Source organism: Saccopteryx bilineata, chromosome 7 (genome assembly GCF_036850765.1).
Source record: "Saccopteryx bilineata isolate mSacBil1 chromosome 7, mSacBil1_pri_phased_curated, whole genome shotgun sequence".
NCBI lineage: Eukaryota > Metazoa > Chordata > Mammalia > Chiroptera > Emballonuridae > Saccopteryx > Saccopteryx bilineata.
The window spans coordinates 18840682-18863120 of record NC_089496.1 but is presented as its reverse complement, the minus strand read 5'-3'; the positions used below and the strand labels follow the sequence as shown (position 1 = coordinate 18863120).

The 22439-nt window shown below is 42.5% G+C and overlaps 1 protein-coding gene and 1 pseudogene across 2 annotated transcripts; both read left to right on the top strand.

Moving 5' to 3' along the window:
- Positions 1 to 892: 892 nt before the first annotated feature.
- On the top strand, positions 893 to 20735 carry SRI (sorcin). Of its 2 annotated transcripts, none has more exons than XM_066239446.1 (8): positions 893 to 1015; positions 8409 to 8492; positions 10528 to 10597; positions 15188 to 15231; positions 15984 to 16131; positions 16322 to 16435; positions 17605 to 17663; positions 19288 to 20735. In XM_066239446.1, exons 1-8 carry the CDS (start codon positions 1010 to 1012, stop codon positions 19312 to 19314), a joined length of 552 nt encoding a protein of 183 aa, XP_066095543.1. In that variant the 5' UTR covers positions 893 to 1009; the 3' UTR covers positions 19315 to 20735. The 2 variants fall into 2 exon arrangements, with proteins under 2 accessions (XP_066095543.1, XP_066095542.1); XM_066239445.1 differs by lacking the exon at positions 893 to 1015 and adding an exon at positions 7348 to 7496.
- LOC136311303 (U4 spliceosomal RNA) lies at positions 5962 to 6044 on the top strand (annotated as a pseudogene).
- Positions 20736 to 22439: the final 1704 nt, after the last annotated feature.

Genomic DNA, 22439 nt, shown 5'->3' with positions numbered 1-22439 from the left:
AGTTCAAGTTACTAACATATGACTGAGCCTGGAGTGGGGAATTAATGTCTAGCAATCACCTTACACAGTACTGTATTAGTGTAAAAATTAATTAAAAAGTAGTACCTTTGATTTCAGAAATCTAAAAAAATAAAATAATTTATAATATTGACTATGATTAACAATGGGCTAGCAAAATTCCTGAAAATTGGCCTTTGCTGGCAGCCCCCACACCACACTCTGCCGTGTACAGCTCCAGGAGTCTTCAGAAGTTTCTTTTTTTTTTATTTTAGTGAGAGGAGGGGAGGCAGAAACAGACTCCTGCATGTGCCCAACCAGGATCCACCCGGCAAGTCACTAGGGGGCGATGCTCTGCCCATGTGAGGGTCCTTGCTCCATTACAATTGGAGCCATTTTCTAGGCCTGAGGCAGAGGCTATGGAGCCATCCTCAGTGCCCAGGGCCAACTCACTCCAGTCGAGCCATGGCTGCAGGAGGGCAGGAAAAGAGAGAGAAAGAGAGAAGCAAGAGGGGTAGGGGTGGGGAGGCAGATGGGCACTTCTCCTGTGTGCCCTGACCAAGAATCAAACCCAGGACATCCACACACTGGTCAACATGCTACCATTGAGCCAACCAGCCAGGACCTAGAAGTTTCTGATAAAAGCAATAATTCCAATGAAATGTCAATTATTGAGCTGTGTGCTCATGCCCGCGCGTGTGTGTGTGTGTGTGTGTGTGTGTGTGTGTGTGTGTGTGTGTAATACTGCTCCTATTGGCTCCTGGCTGCCTTAGCTAAAGCAATTTTTTCTAACACTGAAACACCCATATTTCAGATAAGGCCTCTTTGGAGCCAATAGGAAAGCTGCCTACACCCTTGAATGTGTTTCTAGTTGGTTACTGTTGCCAAGGATCAAGAGAGCAATGTGATTAACCTGCTATTACAGTTTATACCTCTTGATTCTTCTGCTTGGCCACCTCCAAGGACGCCCTCCTCAGAATCCCAGCTTCTACCTCTAAGACCTCACCTTAAGATGCAGGTAAAGTGAAGTTTACACAGTTACATAACAACTCAAATGTTCTGGTTCTGCTGTTAAAAAAGAGGAAAGTTTATCATCTGTGCAATTCTGGTAACTATTTTTCTTTCAGACTGAGAACATCTGTCAAGTTTATTTTTATAAAATATTATCTGCATGCTCTTTGATGGAAAATATTTAAGAATGAAGTGTAGAAATAAACAAATATATTCAAATATATTAAAGAATATTATTTAATGATGGAAAAGTATGCTCTCAATCTTGAGATTTTAAAGGGTATAAATTCTCAAATATTAAAAAAATACAGAAAACTTTCAAATATTAGAAAAAATATAAGAAACAATAAGTCTTTTTATCAAGATACAAATTCCCAGAAAACATTAAATTTTTAGGTTTCTTAATAAAACTGTTTTACTTTAAAAATCACCTCTTATATTTACTTAGGCTCCTTGTAAATTATGTTCGTTACAAAAGGAGCAACAGTAAGTAACTGCTACAGAGGTGACAACTGGATTTCCTCACTGAAGCTATTAGTGTAGACTCGTAGAATATTGAGTCCTCTATATAGGTTCAGCTTCCTAGAGAATCCAGTTCCCCCAATGACTACGATCCACATCCTATAGCTCTCTCCCTAACCCTTACTGCTGCCACGACCCTCAGTCGTGGTGGTATGACTGCGTAATTCTCGCAGACTTTTGCTGGGACGTAGTAAGTTGGTATAGGATGCTATGGTACAGAATCCCAGCTCCCCAGAATGTCCGTACCAGTTAGGAATCCTCTTTTAACCAGTGTGTACAGCTTGAGTGTTCTGTTGCTGAACTTCTTTAAATGGCTTGACTGCAATGTCCATATCTCAGATTCTGTGATTTGAAGACATAAGGATAAGAATGAGTTCTTATTCCTCTGGGGGTTTTATTTGGTTCAAACATAATAAGACATCTGGAGTGGACCCTCTCTGGCTAGATTGTATTTAGGAATGAAAGATATAAATATCACTGTTTGAGGACTTTATGGTCTTGTCCAAGGCTGATATTTTAAAGAATTTTTCCACCTCTAAGATTATTTTTCTGCAGACCCTCCTCTGCCCTAATGCCTCGGAAAGCAGTACAATGAGGAAAAATTGAGAGCTTGGCTTAGTATTTTTGCAGCTTATTTATATTTTAGAACACCCTGCTTCAGAGTTAGGTAGATCAGTATCATAGACCTGGTCTGTAACTTTCAGAAAGTTCTTAAACCTCAACTTCCTCATGTGTAAAATGTGGTAATTGCATCTCCTTTTGAAAGTGATGTTGTTTTATTGCAATACCATTAGGAAGTATCTAGCACAACACTTGGCACATGCCAAGAATTTAGTAAAGTTGCTTACGTCTCTCACTCTGCACCTTCACTCCATCCATTGGAATGAATATCAAAACCATAAAAGTAAATTTACTTTTATTTTTGTCAAGTTCTTTATTGAGTACTTTTTTCTGAAATTTTTAAGTTTGTCAATACTCAGCCTATAAATAAATATATCCATGTCATGTGGATAAACATTTAAAGACTACGCCTGACCAGCCAGTGGTGCAGTGGATAGAGCATTGACCTGGGGCTCTGAGGTTCCGGATTCAAAACCTTGAGGTCATCGGCTTGATATGGGGTCATGGGCTTGAGCATGGGATCAAGACATAACCCCATATTCTCTGGCTCAAAGCCCAAGGTCACTGACTTGAAGCCCCTAGTCCAGGGGTTGGGAACCTATGGCTCGCAAGCCAGATGTGGCTCTTTTGATGGCTGCATCTGGCTTGCAGATAAATCTTTAATAAAAAAAAATAACGTTAAAAATATAAAACATTCTCATGTATTACAATCCATTCATTTCCTACCACTCATGTTCATGGTTGCGGGTGGCTGGAGCCAATCACAGCTGTCCTCCGAGACAACAACAAATTTTTATTGGATAATGTGTAACGTACACGGGTCGTTGTATGGCTCTCACAGAATTACATTGTAAAATATGTGGCATTTATGGCTCTCTCAGCCAAAAAGGTTCCCAACCCCTGCCCTAGTCACTGGTTTGAGCAAGAGGTCACTGGCTCGGCTGGAGCCCCCTCTAACCTCGTCAAGGCACATATGAGAAGCAATCAATGAACAACTTTGAGTTGCTGCTTCTCATCTCTCTCCCTTCCTATCTCTCTCTTTTTCACTCACTAAAAAGAAAGAAAAGAAGGGAGGGAAGGAGAAAGGGAGGAAGGGAAGGAGGGAAGGAGGGAGGAAGGAAGGGAGGGAGGGAAGGAGGGAGGGAGGGAGGGAGGGAGGGAGAAAGGAAGAAAGAAAGAAAGAAATGCCTCAGGGTGGCTCAGCCACTGCTACTCATAAGCTTTATCTTAAAACCATACTTCTAGAAGGGTTTCTAGCAGTGGTTTGCTAGCTACTGCATATGGGCCAAATCTGGCCCACCTCCTGTTTTTGTACCAGGGAGCTAAGGAAAATATTATATATTTCAATAGTAGAAAAATATAGAGAATAATGTTTCATGACACATGGAAATTGTATGAAATTCAAATTTTAGTGTCCATATACAAAGTTTGTTGGGACACAGCTATACTCATTCATCTGTGTGTTATCTAGGGATGCCTGTGTGCTACAGTGGCTGAATTCAGTGGTTGCTATGGAGGCCATAAAGCCACTAAAGTACCATATTTCCCCATGTATAAGAAGCTCCCATGTATAAGACTCATGTATAAGACGCATCTTAATTTGGGGGCCTGAAATTTGAAAAAAAAATGTATTACATAAAGTTATTGAACTCGTTTTATTCCTCATAAAATTCATACTCCTTATCCACGCGAAAAAGCGGAAAGGCACGTAAGGAAAACTACAACCAATGTATAAGACGCACCCAGTTTTTAGACCCCAAACTTTTCCAAAAAGATGCGTCTTATACATGGGAAAATATGATATCTAATATATTTACTATCTGGCCCTCTACAGCAGTGGTCCCCAACCTCCGGGCCGCGGACCAGTACCAGTCCGTAGGCCATTTGGTATCGGTCCACAGAGAAAGAATAAATAACTTACATTATTTCTGTTTTACTTATATTTAAGTCTGAACGATGTTTTATTTTTAAAAAATGACCTGATTCCCTCTGTTACATCCATCTAAGACTCACTCTTGACGCTTGTCTCGGTCATGTGATACATTTATCCGTCCCACCCTAAAGGCCGTCCGCGAAAATATTTTCTGACATTAAACCGGTCTGTGGCCCAAAAAAGGTTGGGGACCACTGCTCTACAAAGTTGGCTGCCCCCTGGTGTAGAGCACAGACTACAGCAGCAGACAGCGTAGCAGCACAGTTCAGCTCTGTGTTGCTTCCACTTGGGCAAATTCTCTCAGCTTCTGTTTCTTCAACTGAGGATGATAATAGCATTTATCTTAGGGGGCTTTATAAGAATTAAGCAAATATGTAAAGTGCTTAGAAGAGGGTCTGGTACATATTAAGTACTATATCTCTGTTGATATTATTGGTTGCCACAAGTTTTTTTATAAACTAAAGCAGCAGCAGTAGCAGCTTACTAATTTGCTAACAATAATTGTAAAATTTCATTTGCAGCACTCCATTAAACAAATTCTTCATCAGTGGGGATGTAGGAAGAAGTCTAGAGTCCATTGAAATGACAGCATTGTTGCTTATATACACAACTAATTCTACATTACTTACAAATGTTTTATATACTATATACTTCTTTCAAACTTGAGCCTTTTAAAAGAGCTTATTTTCAACTTTGAGTTTAGTCCTCACCATCTATTTCTTATAACGATTTCCAGTTACCTCTTTTTTGAAGAAACAGACATCAAAACAGAGGCTAAGCAACAGAATAAAGAACAAAAAAATTAACTCACACATATTCAATCAACTGATCTTTGGCAAGAGTGCCAAAAATACATAATGGAAAAAGGATGGTCTCTTCAACAAATGGTGCTAGAAAACTGAATGTCCATACACAAAAGAATGAAACTGCACTCTTATCTTACAACATACACAAAAATATCTCAAACTGAATTAAAGACTTAAATGTAAGGCCTGGAACTGTAAAACTCCCTGAAGAAAACATAGGGAGAAGTGGCTATGACACATAAAGCACAGGCAACAAAGAATAAAAATAAACAAGCGGGATTATATCAAATTAAAAAGCTTTTGCACAGTAAGGAAACAAAAGAATAAAAAGGCAACCCATTGAATGGGAGAAAATATTTGCAAAAAAAAAATTTGTAAAGAGTGTCCAAAATGTATAAGGTACGCCTGTAACTCAATAGAAATAAAACTAATAACCCATACAAAAAGTGGGCTAAGGACTTAAATAAACATTTCTCCAAAGATGTCCAAATGGCCAATAGATTATGAAAAAGAGCTTAAAGTCACTATTTACCAATGATAATGCAGACCAATGTCACAGTGAGATATCACCCAACACCTGTCAGAATGGTTATTATTTAAAAAATAGACAGTAAGTGTTGACAAGTATGTGGAGAATTCTTGCACATTGTTGGTGGGAATTTAGAATGCTGCGGCCACTATGGAATACAATTGGAGGTTTCTCAAATATTGAAAATAGGCTGGTCCGATGGTAGTGGGTTATCAGAACTTATTAACTTAGTGTCAAATATTGAAAATAAAACCACCTTATGTTCCAGTAATCCCACAACAGAACCAGCTTTTAAAAAAAAATCTAACATATGATACCACAGGAATAAACATCAAGAACATTATGCTAAGTGAAATAAGCCAATCATATAAAAGGCAAAGACTGCATGATTCCAATTATATGAGGTGTCTAAAGAAGTCAAACTTATAAAAATGGAAAGTAGAAAGGAAGTGTAGTTAGAAGGAAATTGTTCAATGGGTACGGAACAATGAGGAGTTGTTCAATGGCTATAGAGTTTCAGTCATGAAAGATAAAAGGGTTCTAGCTTTGCACAGTGGCAGTATCGTAGCCAATGAGGTTTCTCGGAGGCATAATTATTGCTAATTGAAAACTTTTCTCAAAACCCTAACACACACACACAAACACACGAAGTAGAAAAAAATTCACTAAGGCCAAAGGACTCATAAAACGTCTAATCTACCTGGATGAGTGCTATGGTATTTGAAAACAGTAATCTTTCTGAATCAAACACAAAATAGGTGATATATAGTTTATTTGATATGAGACAAGAGGGACTACTAGAATTTTTTTTTTCTCATAATTCAGGGCCTTCATTTTTGGAGTTCGGATATCCAATCCAAAAAAGTGACACAGAGGGGAAATTAGGCATGAGAGGAAAACAGTGACCCTAGTGAAAACACTTCCAGGAACTTAGAACGCAGGAGCTGTGGCCACCATGGCGAACAAGCACAGTAGACAGCAGATGCTCCTGTTTTTTTCTGTGCAACTTACAGCAAATGCTGTGTGAATCTTGCTCACTGGTGCATTTTAAAAACGCTAAAACTCAAAAAAACATTCTGTGTGATTGAATTACACAAATCAAAACCAAACAGAATCTCACATCTGAATAGCTTCAGACTGTTCAACTGGGTGAAAAAGAAAAACGTGTGAAGAAAACCATTTTCTGAATCACCTAAGCAAAGTACCAGTCTCTCACCTTCCTGAATATCTACCAGAACACACTTCGCTTGCTCTAAACTTTTCTTGGATAAAAAGCGAGCCATTCGAAGGAGATAAGAGTTTATTTTGCCTGACTCATCCAGATACCGATTGAGTCTTATTTTCTAAGAATGATCTGGGTTAGGCTGCCCTGCCCACTGCACGCCCTCTGTCCTCCCCAGGCCGTATCACGCTACGCCCAGCTTAACCCTAAAATGCCAATGTCCCCTCGCAAGGAAACAAGCCGTTGTTCAGTGAAATGTGCAACCGCATGCCAACTGCTCCCTTGCACACAGTTTCTGAAGTTTATTCCTGTTTCCCAAGAGCGCTTCCATATTTTGATCTTTCAACGACACCTCCTTCCCCCACCAGCATCTAAGAGCGGCGGTAGCGTACTCAGCCTTCCCCGCGATACAGCACTGGCTCGGAGCCAGTCGGTCCTGTCCAATGAAGTTGTTCAGAGTAAAAAACATCAGAAAATAGGCAGGGAGGAAGAAGAAAAAGAATTCCCGGACCCTGTCTTGATGTTGGAATGTACCATTCGTTTCGAAGGGAGGAAAGTCTCACGTGTAAATTAACTCGCCTGTATTAAGTCACTTATCGGACCTTCGGGGAGGCACGGCCTGGGAATAAGGCACATAAAATCGGGGTTGGGCGCAGGCAGGGGGTCGAGGCCGCGGCGGAACCCCGCGCGGGCGGCGGCTCCGGGCGCGTCCCCCACCGGCGCGCGTGGTGCAGTTGGGGGCGGTCCCCGCGGGCGGGCGGCGGCGGGGAGCGGACGCAGGGCGGCGGCGGCACAGTCTGCAGCATGTCCTACCCCGGGCACCCCGGCGCCGGCGGCGGGTTCTACCCAGGAGGGGTAAGTGCAGCGCGCGCGGGCCGGTGGCCGAGGCGCGACCCTGGGACACCGAGGCGCCGCGAACCACGCTTGGCGACTTTGCTGGGCGGCTCCCCGGGCGCCTCCCCCCACCGGCTTCTCCCTGCCCGCGGTCTCGCCCCAGACCTTCCGGCCTTTTTCTCTGAGCCCTTCGTTCTCTCTGGCCCCTCTGCCTCCCCACGGGTGGCTCCGCGGGGTCCAGGCGCGGGTGGAATGCGACCCCAGAAGCCCACCCTGCGACTGTCGGAAACGCGGTGTGAAATTGTACGAACTGGGTGTTGGCTCCCCCCGCCCCCTCCGTTTTCCCTAAGAGCAACAGCCATTTTAATCTAGAATAGTCCAGGGATCTACTTCTCCCTTGAAAAGAAAGTGAAAGGCGGGGAATAGCTTAGGGAGAGCCCGCCTGAGTTAACCCTCCGGGAGGGAGGTCCCCTCGCCCGGCGTCCGGGATGCGCGTTGTCGTGGAAACTGTTTCCAAGACAGAATGTTCTTTCGCAGCGAAATAGCCCAACCCAGGCACACCTTACCTCTCCCTTGCTCCACCTGTCCCAGAACGCTTTAAAAACACCATAAAACGCTATAAACATACATTTCAGCCTACTCTTAAATTGCGCACCTAGGTTGCATTTCCCTCAGTACCCTGAAGGGTCATGGGGTTAAGTTGCTTCACTTAGGCAGATGTCATCCGCAGGACGATTAATTTTGGATCAAGGCTCCGTTTTTAAATTATACGGGAGTGAGAATGGAAGAAGGGGGTAGAGTGTGCCCGGTGGTGTGGAGGTAAATGAAGTGAAAGGCCAGCCATTGCCTGGCTTTGCACAAAGGCACTCAGTGGTGAAAGAATAAAACTTGACTCAGCAGAATGATTCTGAATTTGTGTTGTCTGTTTTACAGTACGGAGGGGCCCCTGGAGGGCCTGCGTTTCCCGGCCAGACTCAGGACCCGCTGTATGGCTACTTTGCTGCAGTAGCTGGACAGGTTGGCTTTTTTCCCTTTTACATAAACAATCATCAGGTTCTACATTTGCATTAGTCCTTGTTATACTGGCCAGGAAAACGAACGACCTTTCCCCTGGAAAAGAATCCCTTTGCTTCTGCAAAAGAAAAAAGAAAAGAAATTTATAATTACTTATTTCTAAATATTCAGAACAAATTAGAACAATGTTACTGGTATTTACATTAGTTTAATGCAGAATGAAACTTGTGATTGAATTAGAGTCAAATTGAAGAGAATAGGGGATTATTAATACCCTTTGAAAATCTCGGAGGTAGAAAGATGTCTTTACAACTGAATTGTCAGGGTTTGGGTAGTTTCCTGAGAAGGAATTGCTGGTCTGGTGAACATACACCCCAGTTTGTACAACTTTAAAGCATGCAGTAGTGATCCAGTAGCCAGATTCTAGTGGATGCTTTCTTTGGGTTGCAGTTGATCATCATTTACCTCCTTAGGAATAGCTATTTATGGCAGAAACCCACCAGCTTCAAAATAAGAAAGTTATTACTCTCTTCTTACTATCAGGAAGTTAATCTTGTGAAGTTTAGTTTCTCTTTGATGGGGATGCTGTTACTAGGTCAGCTCTTCTATGTCCTTATTAGGTGTTGTGGCCTGTTGATCCAAAGGACTAAGGTCTCCTCCCCAAGATCTTTTACTTCTTAAATTCTCAGTTGTGTGACAGGTGGTGGTGTACACTGAGGAAGGCCACTTCCCTAGCTCAGGAGGTCACTGTGGATGGTAAATAAGCTGTTGGTGTAATCCAGAGCTGTCCAGCGGGGATGTTTGTTCCTGTGAATTCAGTTTAGCTTTGTTTTGATCAAAAGCTAGGAACAACACAGTCTTAAAGTGGAAGTGCTGTAGAACATGTGGGATAAAAACCTGAGACCGCCTTTTAAAGTGGCACTCTAAGAAATACAGTTTGAGAAATTGAGTGGAAAATTGAGTCTAAAACTGAAAAAGCTTCCCTTTAAGTATCTGCTTAATCTCTTAATGATCTGTATCTTTGAAACCACAAGACACAGTAAAGCTCAAAAGTCCCATTCTTAGATGGCCTGTGCCTCCGGCCGTGTAAGTGACCCCACCTGCTTAGCTTTCAGAGACCTGGCCTGTGTCAGCATAGCCATCGTCTTCCAAGTTGGTGACCCTGCTCCTTATTTGGAACTTATAATACCTATGGACTTGAAGAATTAGGTATTGTATTTTTAAGTCCCTAAAAACAACATATTGTATATATCTAGTTCTGACCTAAACCAGTCAATGAAAAGGCACTGGGAACCTGTATTTTCCAGATACATGTAGTTGTGGTCTGAAAAAACCTTTCACTACTTCCAAAGCCAAGGTGATCACAAAGGTCTGTCTCTGAACCACACTTTTTACCTACTGATGTCAGCTGTGTGCCTTGCTTTCCTCTCCCAAACGCTAGAAAGGAAAATACAATTTCAAGCGACTATGTACATTTTATTTTAAAATACTTAACTTTGGCACTTTCTTAGCTCAAAGTGAGAATGAGTAGTTCAAGACAGAAACTGGTTTTATTCATTCTTTAAAAAGTATATCCAGTATCAGTGGAAGAAACTGCATTCACCTCAGTGTTTTATTCAGAGAGGAACCTTATACTCAGGAATGTTTGTGCCAAAAGTAATTTAGGAATTTAGAGGGAATGATGAAAAGATATTGATTATACTAAAGTATAGGTGTAAGCAGCTTTCTGACTTTAAGAATTATTTAAAATAGTCTGATATCAAATGTCCACTTAAATACTGAGAAATGCATTTTCTATTTATGAACCTAATTATCCATTTATGGAAGAATATGTAACAATTTTTCTTTCATCATGAAATTATTTTTGGAAGCAGGATGAAGAAAAGTGCCTATTTTTGAAAGGCATTCCTTTAAAAAACAAGTCTTGTGCATAGTAATACTCATTTACTTGGTTATTATTGCTACACTGAATACTGACAGTAAACAGAAGTAGAAGGTCCAAATTCCTATTGTGATTTCCCGTTTCTGTTTTCCAAAGGACGGACAGATAGACGCCGACGAGCTGCAGAGATGCCTGACTCAGTCGGGCATTGCCGGCGGGTACAAACGTGAGTCGACAGCCCCGTTCCTCTACGCGTGCTCTGTTCAGTTCGGCTGTTGCTGTGGTCACAGCCTTCAAGGCAGCTGAGCTTTTCAGTCCAACAGCATCTGGCGTTTCCAAAGCTAAAAGCAGTTTATTATTTCAAAATGTGAATTTGAAAACAGTTCTTAAAAAATCGTTCCACACTAGCTACCCACTGGGTGGGTTTCCTGGATCTGGAGCCATTGATGTGGCCTCCTTCACAGAGGACGCGTTAAGGTGCTGAAATGGGACTTGTCCGGTCAGGTGTCTTGAATGATTGGAGAGTGTCCAGCCTATAGAAAAGTTTTATAAGAGTTTATTGAAGCCAGAATTTCGAGGACATGCCAGGAGCAAAATCTCAGTGGATTGAGAAGATGCTCCGGAGAATAGCAGTTTTGCAGTCCCTCTTACGTGTTTTGAGTAGTGGGAGAGAACGTAAGGAGGGCATGTGAAGTCCTTTGGCGGTAGGTTAAGGAAGCGGGAGAAAGCAGAGTGGGGAATCCGGGATTGGATCCAGTGCACCTACCTTTACATTGGTGGGTACCGGATAGCCAACAGCTAACATTTACAGCACATAGAGCTGGTCTGGGGGGGTAAGGTAGCCAAGAGGGGTTCTGTGGTAATTGCTCTGGCATTTCAAAGGTGTGTTATCCTAGGTGGTGATGGTGGGCAGGGCTCACGTAAGGTAAAGACTGATGTTTTCTAAGGAAGCTAGAGGCCTGGGATGTGACTGCCCCTCCCGGCCTGCCCAGTCAGGCTGTCCTGTGTGGTTCCTCTCAATCCCTGATACATGTCAGGCCCCAGGTGGCTCCCTGGTACCTTGTGAGGTTTATTAGATATGTAGTTTCTTTTTTGTTCACAGTAGTTAACATGTATTGTTGTTTGTTAAGAACTTACTTTGTCCCGAGCCTGGTGGCTCTAAGGCAGTGGTAGTCAACCTGGTCCCTACCACCCCCTAGGGGGCGTTCCAGCTTTCATGGTGGGCGGTAGCGGAGCAACCAAAGTATAAATAAAAAGATAGATTTTAACTATAGTAAGTTGTTTTATAAAGATTTATTCTGCCAAACTTAGCGAAAATCGACATAAAGTACTTGGTAAATAATTATTATTATATGCTTTAACTTGCTGTAACTCTGCTTTATCAATTTTATAAAGTAAAGTTACTTCCCTACTGTATAAATCACCATTACTGTGGAACCGGTGGGCGGTAGGTATAAAAGGGTTGACTGCCCTGCTCTAAGGGCTTGAGTGGCTGGTCCTGCACTTTCGGTTCTGAGTGGTCACTCCTGTGGTCCACCTCAGTGCTCAGGGAGCCAGTCTGCATCCCGGGTCCCTGACGTGCTGCTGGGACTGCGTGCTTGTCCTGACCCCCCAGGTCTCTCCCTTCCCTCTGCCACTTCACAGAGTGTGTGTGCTCAGTGGGACGTGCCTGCCCTCATTTCTGACCCCACACCAGGGCTCCTTGCCCTCCCCCTCGGCCTCAGGCTGGATCTGCTGTCTTACACTTGGGCACTCACACCACCTTCCTGCCCTTTGAGCTCTGCCACGAGCAGCTCGGAGACCATGGCAGAGATGCCGCACCCTGATTGGGGGCGTCTCCTCGCCCACACGCACCACGTGCCCCTTCCCAGTCAGATCCTGACCCTGACAGACATCTGGGGAGAGAGGGTGTTTTTGCTGCCAACCTCTTGTCCAGTTAATTGAGGCAGAACATCTAATCGAAGCCCCAACTTCCTGGTAAATTGAATTAAAACGCTCAAACTAAAATTCACACCGAGACTTTAGAATGGCTTTTTCTTTTTGACTGTTTGTCATGGCATATGTACTAGCTAGCTCTCTTTTTAAACTGTTTGCTTTTCTATTTTTTTTTTGTTTTTTTTGTTTTTTTTGTTTTTTTTTTTCATTTTTCTGAAGCTGGAAACAGGGAGAGACAGTCAGACAGACTCCCGCATGCGCCCGACCGGGATCCACCCGGCACGCCCACCAGGGGCGGTGCTCTGCCCCCCAGGGGCGATGCTCTGCCCATCTTGGGCGTCGCCATATTGCGACCAGAGCCACTCTAGCGCCTGAGGCAGAGGCCACAGAGCCATGCCCAGCGCCCGGGCCATCTTTGCTCCAATGGAGCCTTGGCTGCGGGAGGGGAAGAGAGAGACAGAGAGGAAAGCGCGGCGGAGGGGTGGAGAAGCAAATGGGCGCTTCTCCTGTGTGCCCTGGCCGGGAATCGAACCCGGGTCCTCCGCACGCTAGGCCGACGCTCTACCGCTGAGCCAACCGGCCAGGGCTGCTTTTCTATTTTTATCTTTTGCTCTATGTGACTTCATCCTGTATTAATATTTCCTCATTGGGGAAATTAATACAAAAGAGGAACCTTTTGCATTTCTCTATCATTTAATCTGGGCCTAAACAAAAGCAGTTTCTAGATTAGGGGATTTTATTTACAAAGTTTTATATTTAACCTCAAGCAGTTGGGTTAGTGAACAAAGAAGGCACAGGGTTTCCAAAATTGAGCTATGTCACACATACATGGTTATTGTACTCTCAGTAGAAGAGGTGGCAGGCTTTGAAATCTGACTAACAAAGTAGCTTGTATAGCCCTGGAGAGCAGCCCTTTTAGAAATTGCATTTGAGAAAGCTCTACTTCCTGGTGGCCTTAGATCACAGAGCTCTAGTGAAGACATTTCCTGAGTTGTCAGGGCAACGTGACTGAATTCATTGGCTTACGGCATCTGGTGGTGGAGGTTGTACTGAACCACAGGCCATGCTGCTAGGGAGGTGTCATACTGAGTTCTGTGGCACAGAAATCATACATTCTTGGGTCTTTTATACTGTGCTTCCAAACGCAAGCAGCACAGATGGGGGCGGGGGATGTACTCCAGCCCTGTGCCTACAGGCATCTTTTTAATTCTTTAAAAAGAAGCAGCCATGCCTAGCCAAGGTATTTTTGAAATTACTTAAGCTAGAATTAGTATTAATAAAAAAATTTTCTGGAGGACAATATAGGTAATACTGAACAAGTTTCCTCATCCAACCTTTAATTAGACATCAGCATTCCAGTCCCAGAACTGTCTGGAATGGTGAATTTTCTATTTATTTACTCTTATTCTTTGCTTATCTCATTCTCTCCCTTTTAAACCCTCACAAAAAATGACCAGATTTTGGCCCTGGCTGGTTGGCTCAGTGGTAGAGCATTGTGTATGGAAGTACTAGGTTCGATTCCCGGCCAGGGCACACAGGAGAAGCGCCCATCTGCTTCTCCACCCTTTCCCCTTTCCTTCCTCTCTCTCTCTTCCCCTCCGGCAGCCAAGGCTCCATTGGAGCAAAGATGGCCCCGGCACTGAGGATGGCTGCATGGCAACAAAGCAACTGCCCCAGCTGGGCAGAGCATCGCCCCCTTGTGGGCATACCATGTGGATCCCGGTCGGGCGCATGTGGGAGTCTGTCTGTCTGCCTCCCCGCTTCTCATTTTAGAAAAATACAAAAAAAAAAGACCAGATTTCTGTTCTTCCTGAAACACAGCTCTAACGTTTCACTCTCTTCCTCTAAAAATCTTTTGAGTAGCTCCATGGTGCCAGTAAAATAAAACTAAACAGTGCATCAAGAATTCAAGATCCTCTGTAAGGAAGGCTCATTGCAAGGTTCTCACTTCCTCCCACCTCCTTCGCCTGCCCGGACTTCCTGCTTTGCTTATGCTGGCCCCCAGCTCTACCTGGTTGTCACCGAAGTCCCCCATCATTCCGTCATTCACGATTTGGCTTAACTGCTGTTTCTTCTATGAAGTCTTTCTCACTAAGGAGAAGTCTCTAGGTCCTCACTGCATCTTACCCCACAGCACTCTTATTCAACACACAGTTCTAGCAAGTGATTTATCAGGTTTCATATATAAGCTTATTGTGTGAAAAGAGGTCAAGCTAGCTGAGGCAGGAGGTGACCGTTTAATGCCTGACATTACAGGGAAAAGAAAGAACAATAGGACTAGACCAGGAACCTGTAAACCAGCTATTTATAGTCAATTCTGAGTAGTAACAAAGCCCCTCTACCTTCCTGCTCACCGTGGTGGATATAATACATTGTGGTTCTAAAAAACTGTATTACAGAAGACTTTAAGCCTATGCAAGAATAGAGATAATTCCACAGTGAACTCCTCCGTACCCAGCACTGTGCTTCAGCAGTTCCCACTGTGTTGCTTTGCTTTATCTACAATACTGTGTCTTTTCTTTAGAAGCAGATTCCAGATTCCTTAACAGTCATTTCACCTACAAATAACTTCAGTGTATGCTTTTCTAAAAGATAAGAACATCCCCCTCCCCCACTAGAAAAGCATAATCACACCTGAAAAAACATTATACAATACTTTTGGAAAAGAGTCCTATAAAGTTGTTAAAATTAAATTTGGGTGCTAGAAGACATCCTATGTGGAAAAAAAATCTACGTAAAAGGTCCACATAATATAGGTCCAGAGAATCTGAGTAGCATAGAAAAGTGTATAAGTCATATTCGTAATTAATTTGAATGTATCTAATGTAATTTGACTTTTTGAAATTATATTAATATGTATATATATTTCTTAATTTAACAGCCTTTAACCTAGAGACTTGTCGGCTGATGGTTTCAATGCTGGACGTATCCTTTACCTTGATTGCTGTCTAGAGTATTTTTTCTTGTCAAAAAAATTCCTCCCTAAAAGAATTCATCTAAGAATTAATAACCTGATAAACACAGTGACAACCCCCAAATTTTCCCGAAATCTTTAGTTTTGAAGGTGGAATTTGAAAAAAGGCAGCTCAGTAAGTGGAATGTTGGTTGCTCATTCACGGAAGCATCCGAGGAGAACAGGATGGCACTCCGGGTGGTCAGGGAGGCTTCCCGCTTCACGGCGACTGCTCCTGTGGCTCACACCCGACCTGCAAGCAGGCCCTGCTGCCCCTACAGTGCCTTCCATCCCATCTCATTTCCAGAACTGAAGACCCCGCGTCTGGGAGGGCTTACCAGGGCTGTACTGGGGCCACCGTGGCCCCCAAACAGAAGGATGAGCAGCAGAGCCTGGGCACCCAGGAACTGCAGCCAGTTCCAGTAACAAGTGCTTGTTGCATGTGGCTCGCAGTGGCCACGGCATTTCCTTCTAATCATTATCACATAGATGATCCTTTTCCCACAATGAAAAGATGTACTCAGAGCTTTTTCTCTATGGGCCCTTTTATTGTATCATTAGAATTTGTTTTTGTTACATCACACCAAGAAGAATGTGTACCATTTTCAACCAGTTCAGCAGAAAGAACATTAGATTTCCTTATCTTTGTTCTATGATTTAATCATTAGAAAATGTTGCCCCCCCCAAAAAAAGAAAGATGCTGTAATCCTTAATTACAGTTCAGAGAGATCTGTCAGGCACAATGGGTTTCAGTGAATTTAAGGAACTCTGGTCTGTCCTGAACGGCTGGAGACAACACTTCACCAGTTTCGACAGCGACAGGAGCGGAACGGTGGACCCGCAGGAACTGCAGAAGGCCCTGACTGCCATGGGTGCGTATGGGTCTTTTTTCAGTTTCTAAAGCTAAGTGCTACATTAAAGGCAGTTTCTGTCTTCTAGAAGTATTGTATATTCACAATTCAAAGGAGTACTCTCAGTCTTAAACAATTGTGCTTGGTTATTTTTAATGATTTTCCTGTAATCCTTGAATTTTTTTGGCTGGATGGGTTTTCTTCCTTTCAGGATTTCGGTTGAGTCCCCAGGCTGTGAATTCAATTGCGAAGCGATACAGCACCAATGGGAAGATCACGTTCGATGACTACATCGCCTGCTGCGTCAAACTGCGAGCTCTGACAGGTGTGTTCTTAGAGCTGGTGTTGTCACCATAGGCCAAGACACAAATTTTTATGACATTTCATTTCTCAGTGTTTCTGAATTTTTGTTGACCCTGTCTTTTTTTCTAACTTAAGTGGCTTTTTTCCTTGCTCCAATGGAGCCTCGCTGCAGGAGGGGAAGAGAGAGACAGAGAGGAAGGAGAGGGGGAGGGGTGGAGTAGCAGATGGGTGCCTCTCCTGTGTGCCCTGGCCGGGAATCGAACCCGGACCCCTGAACGCCAGGCCGACGCTCTACCACTGAGCCAACCGGCCAGGGCCAACTTAAGTGGCTTTTTAACATTGCTGTTAAATCCAGTCTAGCAAAATAATTTTTTTCCAAAAATGTTTGAGATGTGTACATGATCTGCCATTTAAAGAATCCTAACTAAATTTTACTGAAATATTTCGAAACATAACAAACTAATTCTTTGATCAGAGTATGAGCGATATTCTGTTATTTCTCCTTTCTAGTATGTGAAATATTTAAAAAGAGTGAAATTACTCATTTATAGCTCACTCTCCTATTTCTTCCTGATGGAAAGTAATTTAAAATAGTGGTCATCTGTTTCAGGTATATTTCTTAAATGCCGAGATATGAGTAATCCTATACTTTTCTATTCCCTCTGTTCTTTTTCTTTCTTTTGTGTATCTTTTCTTGTTCCATTCTTCTCTTTTAACTCTTTTTAATATTGGGCTTTATAATTTTTTATCCTAACAAAAATCTGAGGGCAGATTTTATTACTATTAAAGTAAATCCTCTTCAGTAAGGCAGAGCTCAAGTGGGTGGAATATTTGATCGCAGCCCACTTGTCACAGTAGAGACTCCACCCATCCATTTCCTAATCTAACAATATCTATGATATTAAGAAGTTTGAAATTGTCACGCTGCTTCTACTGACTTTGAGCTAGGGTGTTTTCTTCTGGCCCCACATTGACAAAGATAGTCGGCCAACTCTTGCACATTGTATTACTTTGTTGTGTGTTATTTCTGTTCATATTCATAGTTGGCTTCTTTGCTTTGATGTTTTGGTTATGTTGGCCTATTGTACAATGTAAATGTTACTGCAGTGTAAACCCAAAGCCAAAATAATTAACTATTGAGTTCATGTAAGATGTCAAAAAAAACACAACATGAATTTTAATGTTTTACAGACAACTTTCGAAGACGGGATACTGGTCAGCAAGGTGTTGTGAATTTCCCATATGATGATGTAAGTCTCAGTGAATTCCGAACTGAGGGGATGGATAAGATGTATACCAAATGGGTGTCCCTTTTAAAGTTAACTGTTAAGAGCATCGTAAGGATGCTTACATGATCAGGAGTTACCATTCAAAATATTATTAATTTCATTTATTATTCATCTTATCCATAAACCACTGTTTGTTTAGCAAGACCTGGGTCAAAGCTGAGCTTGTCCCACTCATTAGCTAGGTCACTTAAGCAGGTTTTTCGTTGCTCCAAGACTGCTTTTGAGGGAAGAGGAAGTGGTAATAATGCCTTCTTCACTGGGCTATTGTGAGATTTCATCAGAAATGTCTTTGGAAAAAAAAAAAAAAGTTGTGTCTAATTTTGCCTTCATCACAATCACTGAGAATAACTAACAGCTCAGAACTGTCTTTGACACACCCATGTCCTTCATTGAAGACATCAGGTACAAATATAAGTCACAATTTAAAACTATGTTATTTATTAAACAGCCACACTAAATGAGGTAGGATACGGCCATGCCACCTGCGCAAATGTAACCAAGGGCCACCTTTGACTGCATTAGTTTGATACACTTAACTAGGGAGATGTTTGGTTATTTCTCCATTTTTTGTTTTAAAGCCATTGATTTTTTCTAAATTACTTTTAGTATATAATCACTGTGATAATGATATACTATATGTTTCTCCATAACAAAATACAAGGATACACATGTATTTGGCTTAGCAGCTGCTGCATACACTTTAAAAGGCGTATGTATAAATATGTTGATTTTTTTTCTGCTTAAAGATGTGTTCTCTTGAGTGTGCAGCTTCTCAGGTGACAGTCCCGTCACTGTTTCCAAAGGTGGAGAGGCAGCCCGTGGAGTGGAAAGTGCGCAGCCTTTGGCCTCAGAAGGGGCCACTTGAAAGATACCTAAACATCTTGATCCTTAGTTTCCTTTTCCCTGACGTGTAGGGATGATCAGCTTGGCCTGGCGGGAATGCTGCGAGGATCAGCAGTGCCCAGTCCTCACTGGTGTTAGGAGAGTGAAAAAGAAAACTGAGAGAAGGCAGTCTGTTGGTGTATATTCAGTGGTGGAGCGTTTCCAACATCTCACAGCACATTCTGATGCTTCTACGCTGGCGTTTCCGAATCGCAGAAGTGTCAGATACCCTGTTTCTGGGCATACATATACTTGCATGCCATGGTTCAATTAATTAAGCAGATTTTAAGGGAATAGACTGTTTAAAGGAGCTCTGTTTGAGTAATGAAGTAATCCTATGCAGTTTGGAAGTCTCCACATGATATAAATTTAAAAACTCAACTGTCATTTCAATTTGTGAGGAGGTACCTTTAACCACGCCCATTCCCAGAGTCTTTAGATATTATTTGGAATTTAAATACTTCTTTATCCATTGGAGTGAGACCTGTTCCCTGTAAACTTCGGTGAGAAACCCACTGGCTTTTATATTAGACTGCTTCCCTCAAAACCTGAACCTCTCCATATGTCATTCCTCTTTTTTATAAAGGACTAGTATTTGAAATCCACAATTCAAATCAGAACACAAAACGTAGGCTACCTAAAAAGAAGTTCGGGTGAATTAAGTTGAAGCGACTGTGGTGTGACGCGGACTTTCCTCTTTCAGTTCATTCAGTGTGTCATGAGTATTTGAGTCAAGAGGAAGCTGTGTGATGTCACCAACATTCCGGCCGGAGTTCTCGCCCGCTCCTCGCCTGCAGTAACGTGTGTAAACCCGCCTCGCCACGTTTCCCAAACCAGCTGTTGTAAAGGTTTATTACTGTATATACATCTGAGGGTTTTGTTTTCAGTGTAGATAATAAATTCTTTGGAACTGTATTAACATAAGACCAGTTCTGTTACACCGACTGGAATTTCTTGAGCCATTGTCAAACAGAACTTCCTTGAGCCATTGTCATATGCCTTCTTTCCTTGCTAAACCTGTTTTATGTCAGTTTCAGTCTGCAAAATGTTTAAGGCACATTATATCTTTTTCATTGTAGGATACTAATAAGACCTTTTCATCAGACAACAGCTGTTGTCATTCCTCTCCTAGAAGGGCTTTTACTGGCATTAAAAGCTTTGTGTGTGGAGGATTCTTATCATGTAAAATGATTCAGACCTACTTGGCTGCAGAAAGACCACGGTAACCCAGGCCAGGGTTCACCCTAGTGGAAGCAGCGCAGACGTTAAGGCTCACAGGTGTTTTGAGGCTCATAGGAATGGACGGGAACACGAGTGATTCTTTTCTGCCTCTTGAAAACCAGTTGAGTAATTTGAGCGACAGATATCGCGTCTGTACCTGAGAGCTTCCTTCGCATCAGCGTAGACCTTTGTTAATTAAAAACCTTGTACATTATGAGCTTAACTGTGTAAAAAAGAAAATTAATAGGACAAACTAAGGAAATATGTAAAAATATTAACTGAGTATTTTGGCTGATAGAATGCTAGGTGATTTAACTTCCTTTATACATTTCAGTATTTTCCAAGTTTTCTAAAATGTGTGTGCTTTCCTTTTAAAATCAGAAGATGCTAATTTTTAAAAATTGATACTTCCGTTTTGCTGTCCATGTGTTCAGTCACATTATAATATATACACAGCAACATGTTGAGGAGACTGCCACTGGGAATCGGGATCTTGAGTTCATTTTCTTCCTTCCTATTATTTGCCCAAGTGTTCTCTGCTAAGCACGTACTCCATTTGTAATGAGGGCTTTTTATAAAAACTGGTAAACCATGCGCTTTAAGGTCTGGATTCTAATGCTGGCTGCGCCTCTTACTGCATATGTGGTCTCATCATTTTAGGTCATCTCAGAGCCTCAGTTTCCACATCTGAAAGGGAGATTTCTGTCACTTCCTAGGGTAAATCTGAATATGAAAAAATGTGTTGGTATAATAAACACCAATCTTGTTTCTGTTTCTTAATTCAAAGCTGGCCTGGTTTGCTCTTTTTTTAGCTTAACAGATAAAATAATGACATTTGTGTTTGTCTCCCTGCCAGAATGCCTAATTTTAGGGTACAATGTGACAACTGCCATTTTGATCACCAGTGAAAATAAAACATTTCTAAGCATCTTTGGCCACAGTTCACTAGTTATTTTTTCAAATGTTACTAAAGCTATTTATATTCATTTTATACGTATTTATTCAGACCTAACTTACGTGTTTATGTCAGGTAGTCGTGCCTGGGCTACTTATTTGAATGTGAGGCAGCCGGCTATATACAGAGTGGGCAAAAGTGGGTTTACGGTGTTTGTGTGGAAAATAATACAGTAACAAATAATAGTGTAAGAAACTTTTGCATACTCATAACTGTAAACCTACTTTTGCCACACCTTGTGATATGTGGTGAGTGTAGATTTCATCCCAGACGTAGTGTCTTAGGCCACAAAGCAGTGCTGGATCCTGAGCTGTCCAGAAAAGGGCCAGATGGGCTCAGAGGACCAGAGGCAGGGAATCCTCTTCCAGCCCCAGCACCTGCTGTGTGCTTCGAACTCACCAGGATCCTCTGAGGACGCCTCTCATATGTTCAAGGAAATGGCATTTGTTGGATGAATGACTAACCTGTAAGGAGGAAGGTAAGGACCTTGCTGACTCCAAGGTCTGGGCCATATTTGAACCCTCTGGCTGCTCTGAGAAGCCCCAAGGTGTGTGCATCAGTCATGGTTCTGAATTTGCTTTTGATGAAGTGCTAAAGCAGGGGTCCCCAAACTACGGCCCGCGGGCCACATGCGGCCCCCTGAGGCCATTTATCTGGCCCCCACCGCACTTCTGGAAGGAGCACCTCTTTCATTGGTGGTCAGTGAGAGGAGCACATTGACCATCTCATTAGCCAAAAGCAGGCCCATAGTTCCCATTGAAATACTGGTCAGTTTGTTGACTTAAATTTACTTTTCTTTATTGTAAATACTGTATTTGTTCCTGTTTTGTTTTTTTACTTTAAAATAAGATATGTGCAGTGTGCATAGGGATTTGTTCATAGTTTTTTTTATAGTCTGACCCTCCAACGGTCTGAGGGACAGTGAACTGGCCCCCTGTGTAAAAAGTTTGGGGACCCCTGTGCTAAAGTATTCCAAAACCATGTCTCTGGAAATAATTCAACTTTAATTGACACCTTGTAGCAACTCTCCTTATCTTCTCCACTTCTTTAGCTGTTTCTTTCCGAAAGCATGGAGACTAGTCTTGAGCACATCTCTGCAGCTAGCAAGTTTCCTTCTCTTGACACATTTGAAGTAGACATCCCCTTTCTTTAATTACAGCCAAAGTCTTCATTACAAGTGAATCTCATGTTGCCTTATTTCTATTTTATGTCGGTTTCTGTGTTTCATTCATAATGTATTTCCTGTGCAACCTCACCCACTTCTTGTCAACTGTTTCTTGGTCCTTTATACTTTTTTTGTTTTTGTGACAGAGATCCAGAGAGAGGGACAGATAGGGACAGAGAGAAAGAGAGAGATGAGAAGCATCAATTTTTTGCAGCACCTTAGTTCATTGATTGCTTTCTCATATGTGCCTTGACCAGGGGTCCATAGCAGACTGAGTGACCCCTTGCTCAAGCCTGCGACCTTGGGCTCAAGCTGGTGAGCCCTGCTCAAACTAGATGAGCCTGCGCTCAAGCCTGCGACCTCAGGGTCTCTAACCTGGGTCCTCCACATCCCTGTCCGACACTTGATCCACTGTGCCACCACCTGGTCAGGCGGGCCTTTTTTCTTAAAGCATGGTACAGTTCCCAGGTCAAACCTGAATATTTCAATTATTTGGAAAACTAGGTTTTTAAAA

Excerpts from the sequence above, each read along its gene's own strand:
- SRI (XM_066239445.1), top strand. The coding sequence starts at position 7,446 with ATGTCCTACCCCGGGCACCCCGGCGCCGGCGGCGGGTTCTACCCAGGA. Across the intron at positions 16,132-16,321 it reads GAAGGCCCTGACTGCCATGG|GATTTCGGTTGAGTCCCCAG; the intron begins GTGCGTATGGGT and ends TCTTCCTTTCAG. Across the intron at positions 17,664-19,287 it reads TGAATTTCCCATATGATGAT|TTCATTCAGTGTGTCATGAG; the intron begins GTAAGTCTCAGT and ends TTCCTCTTTCAG.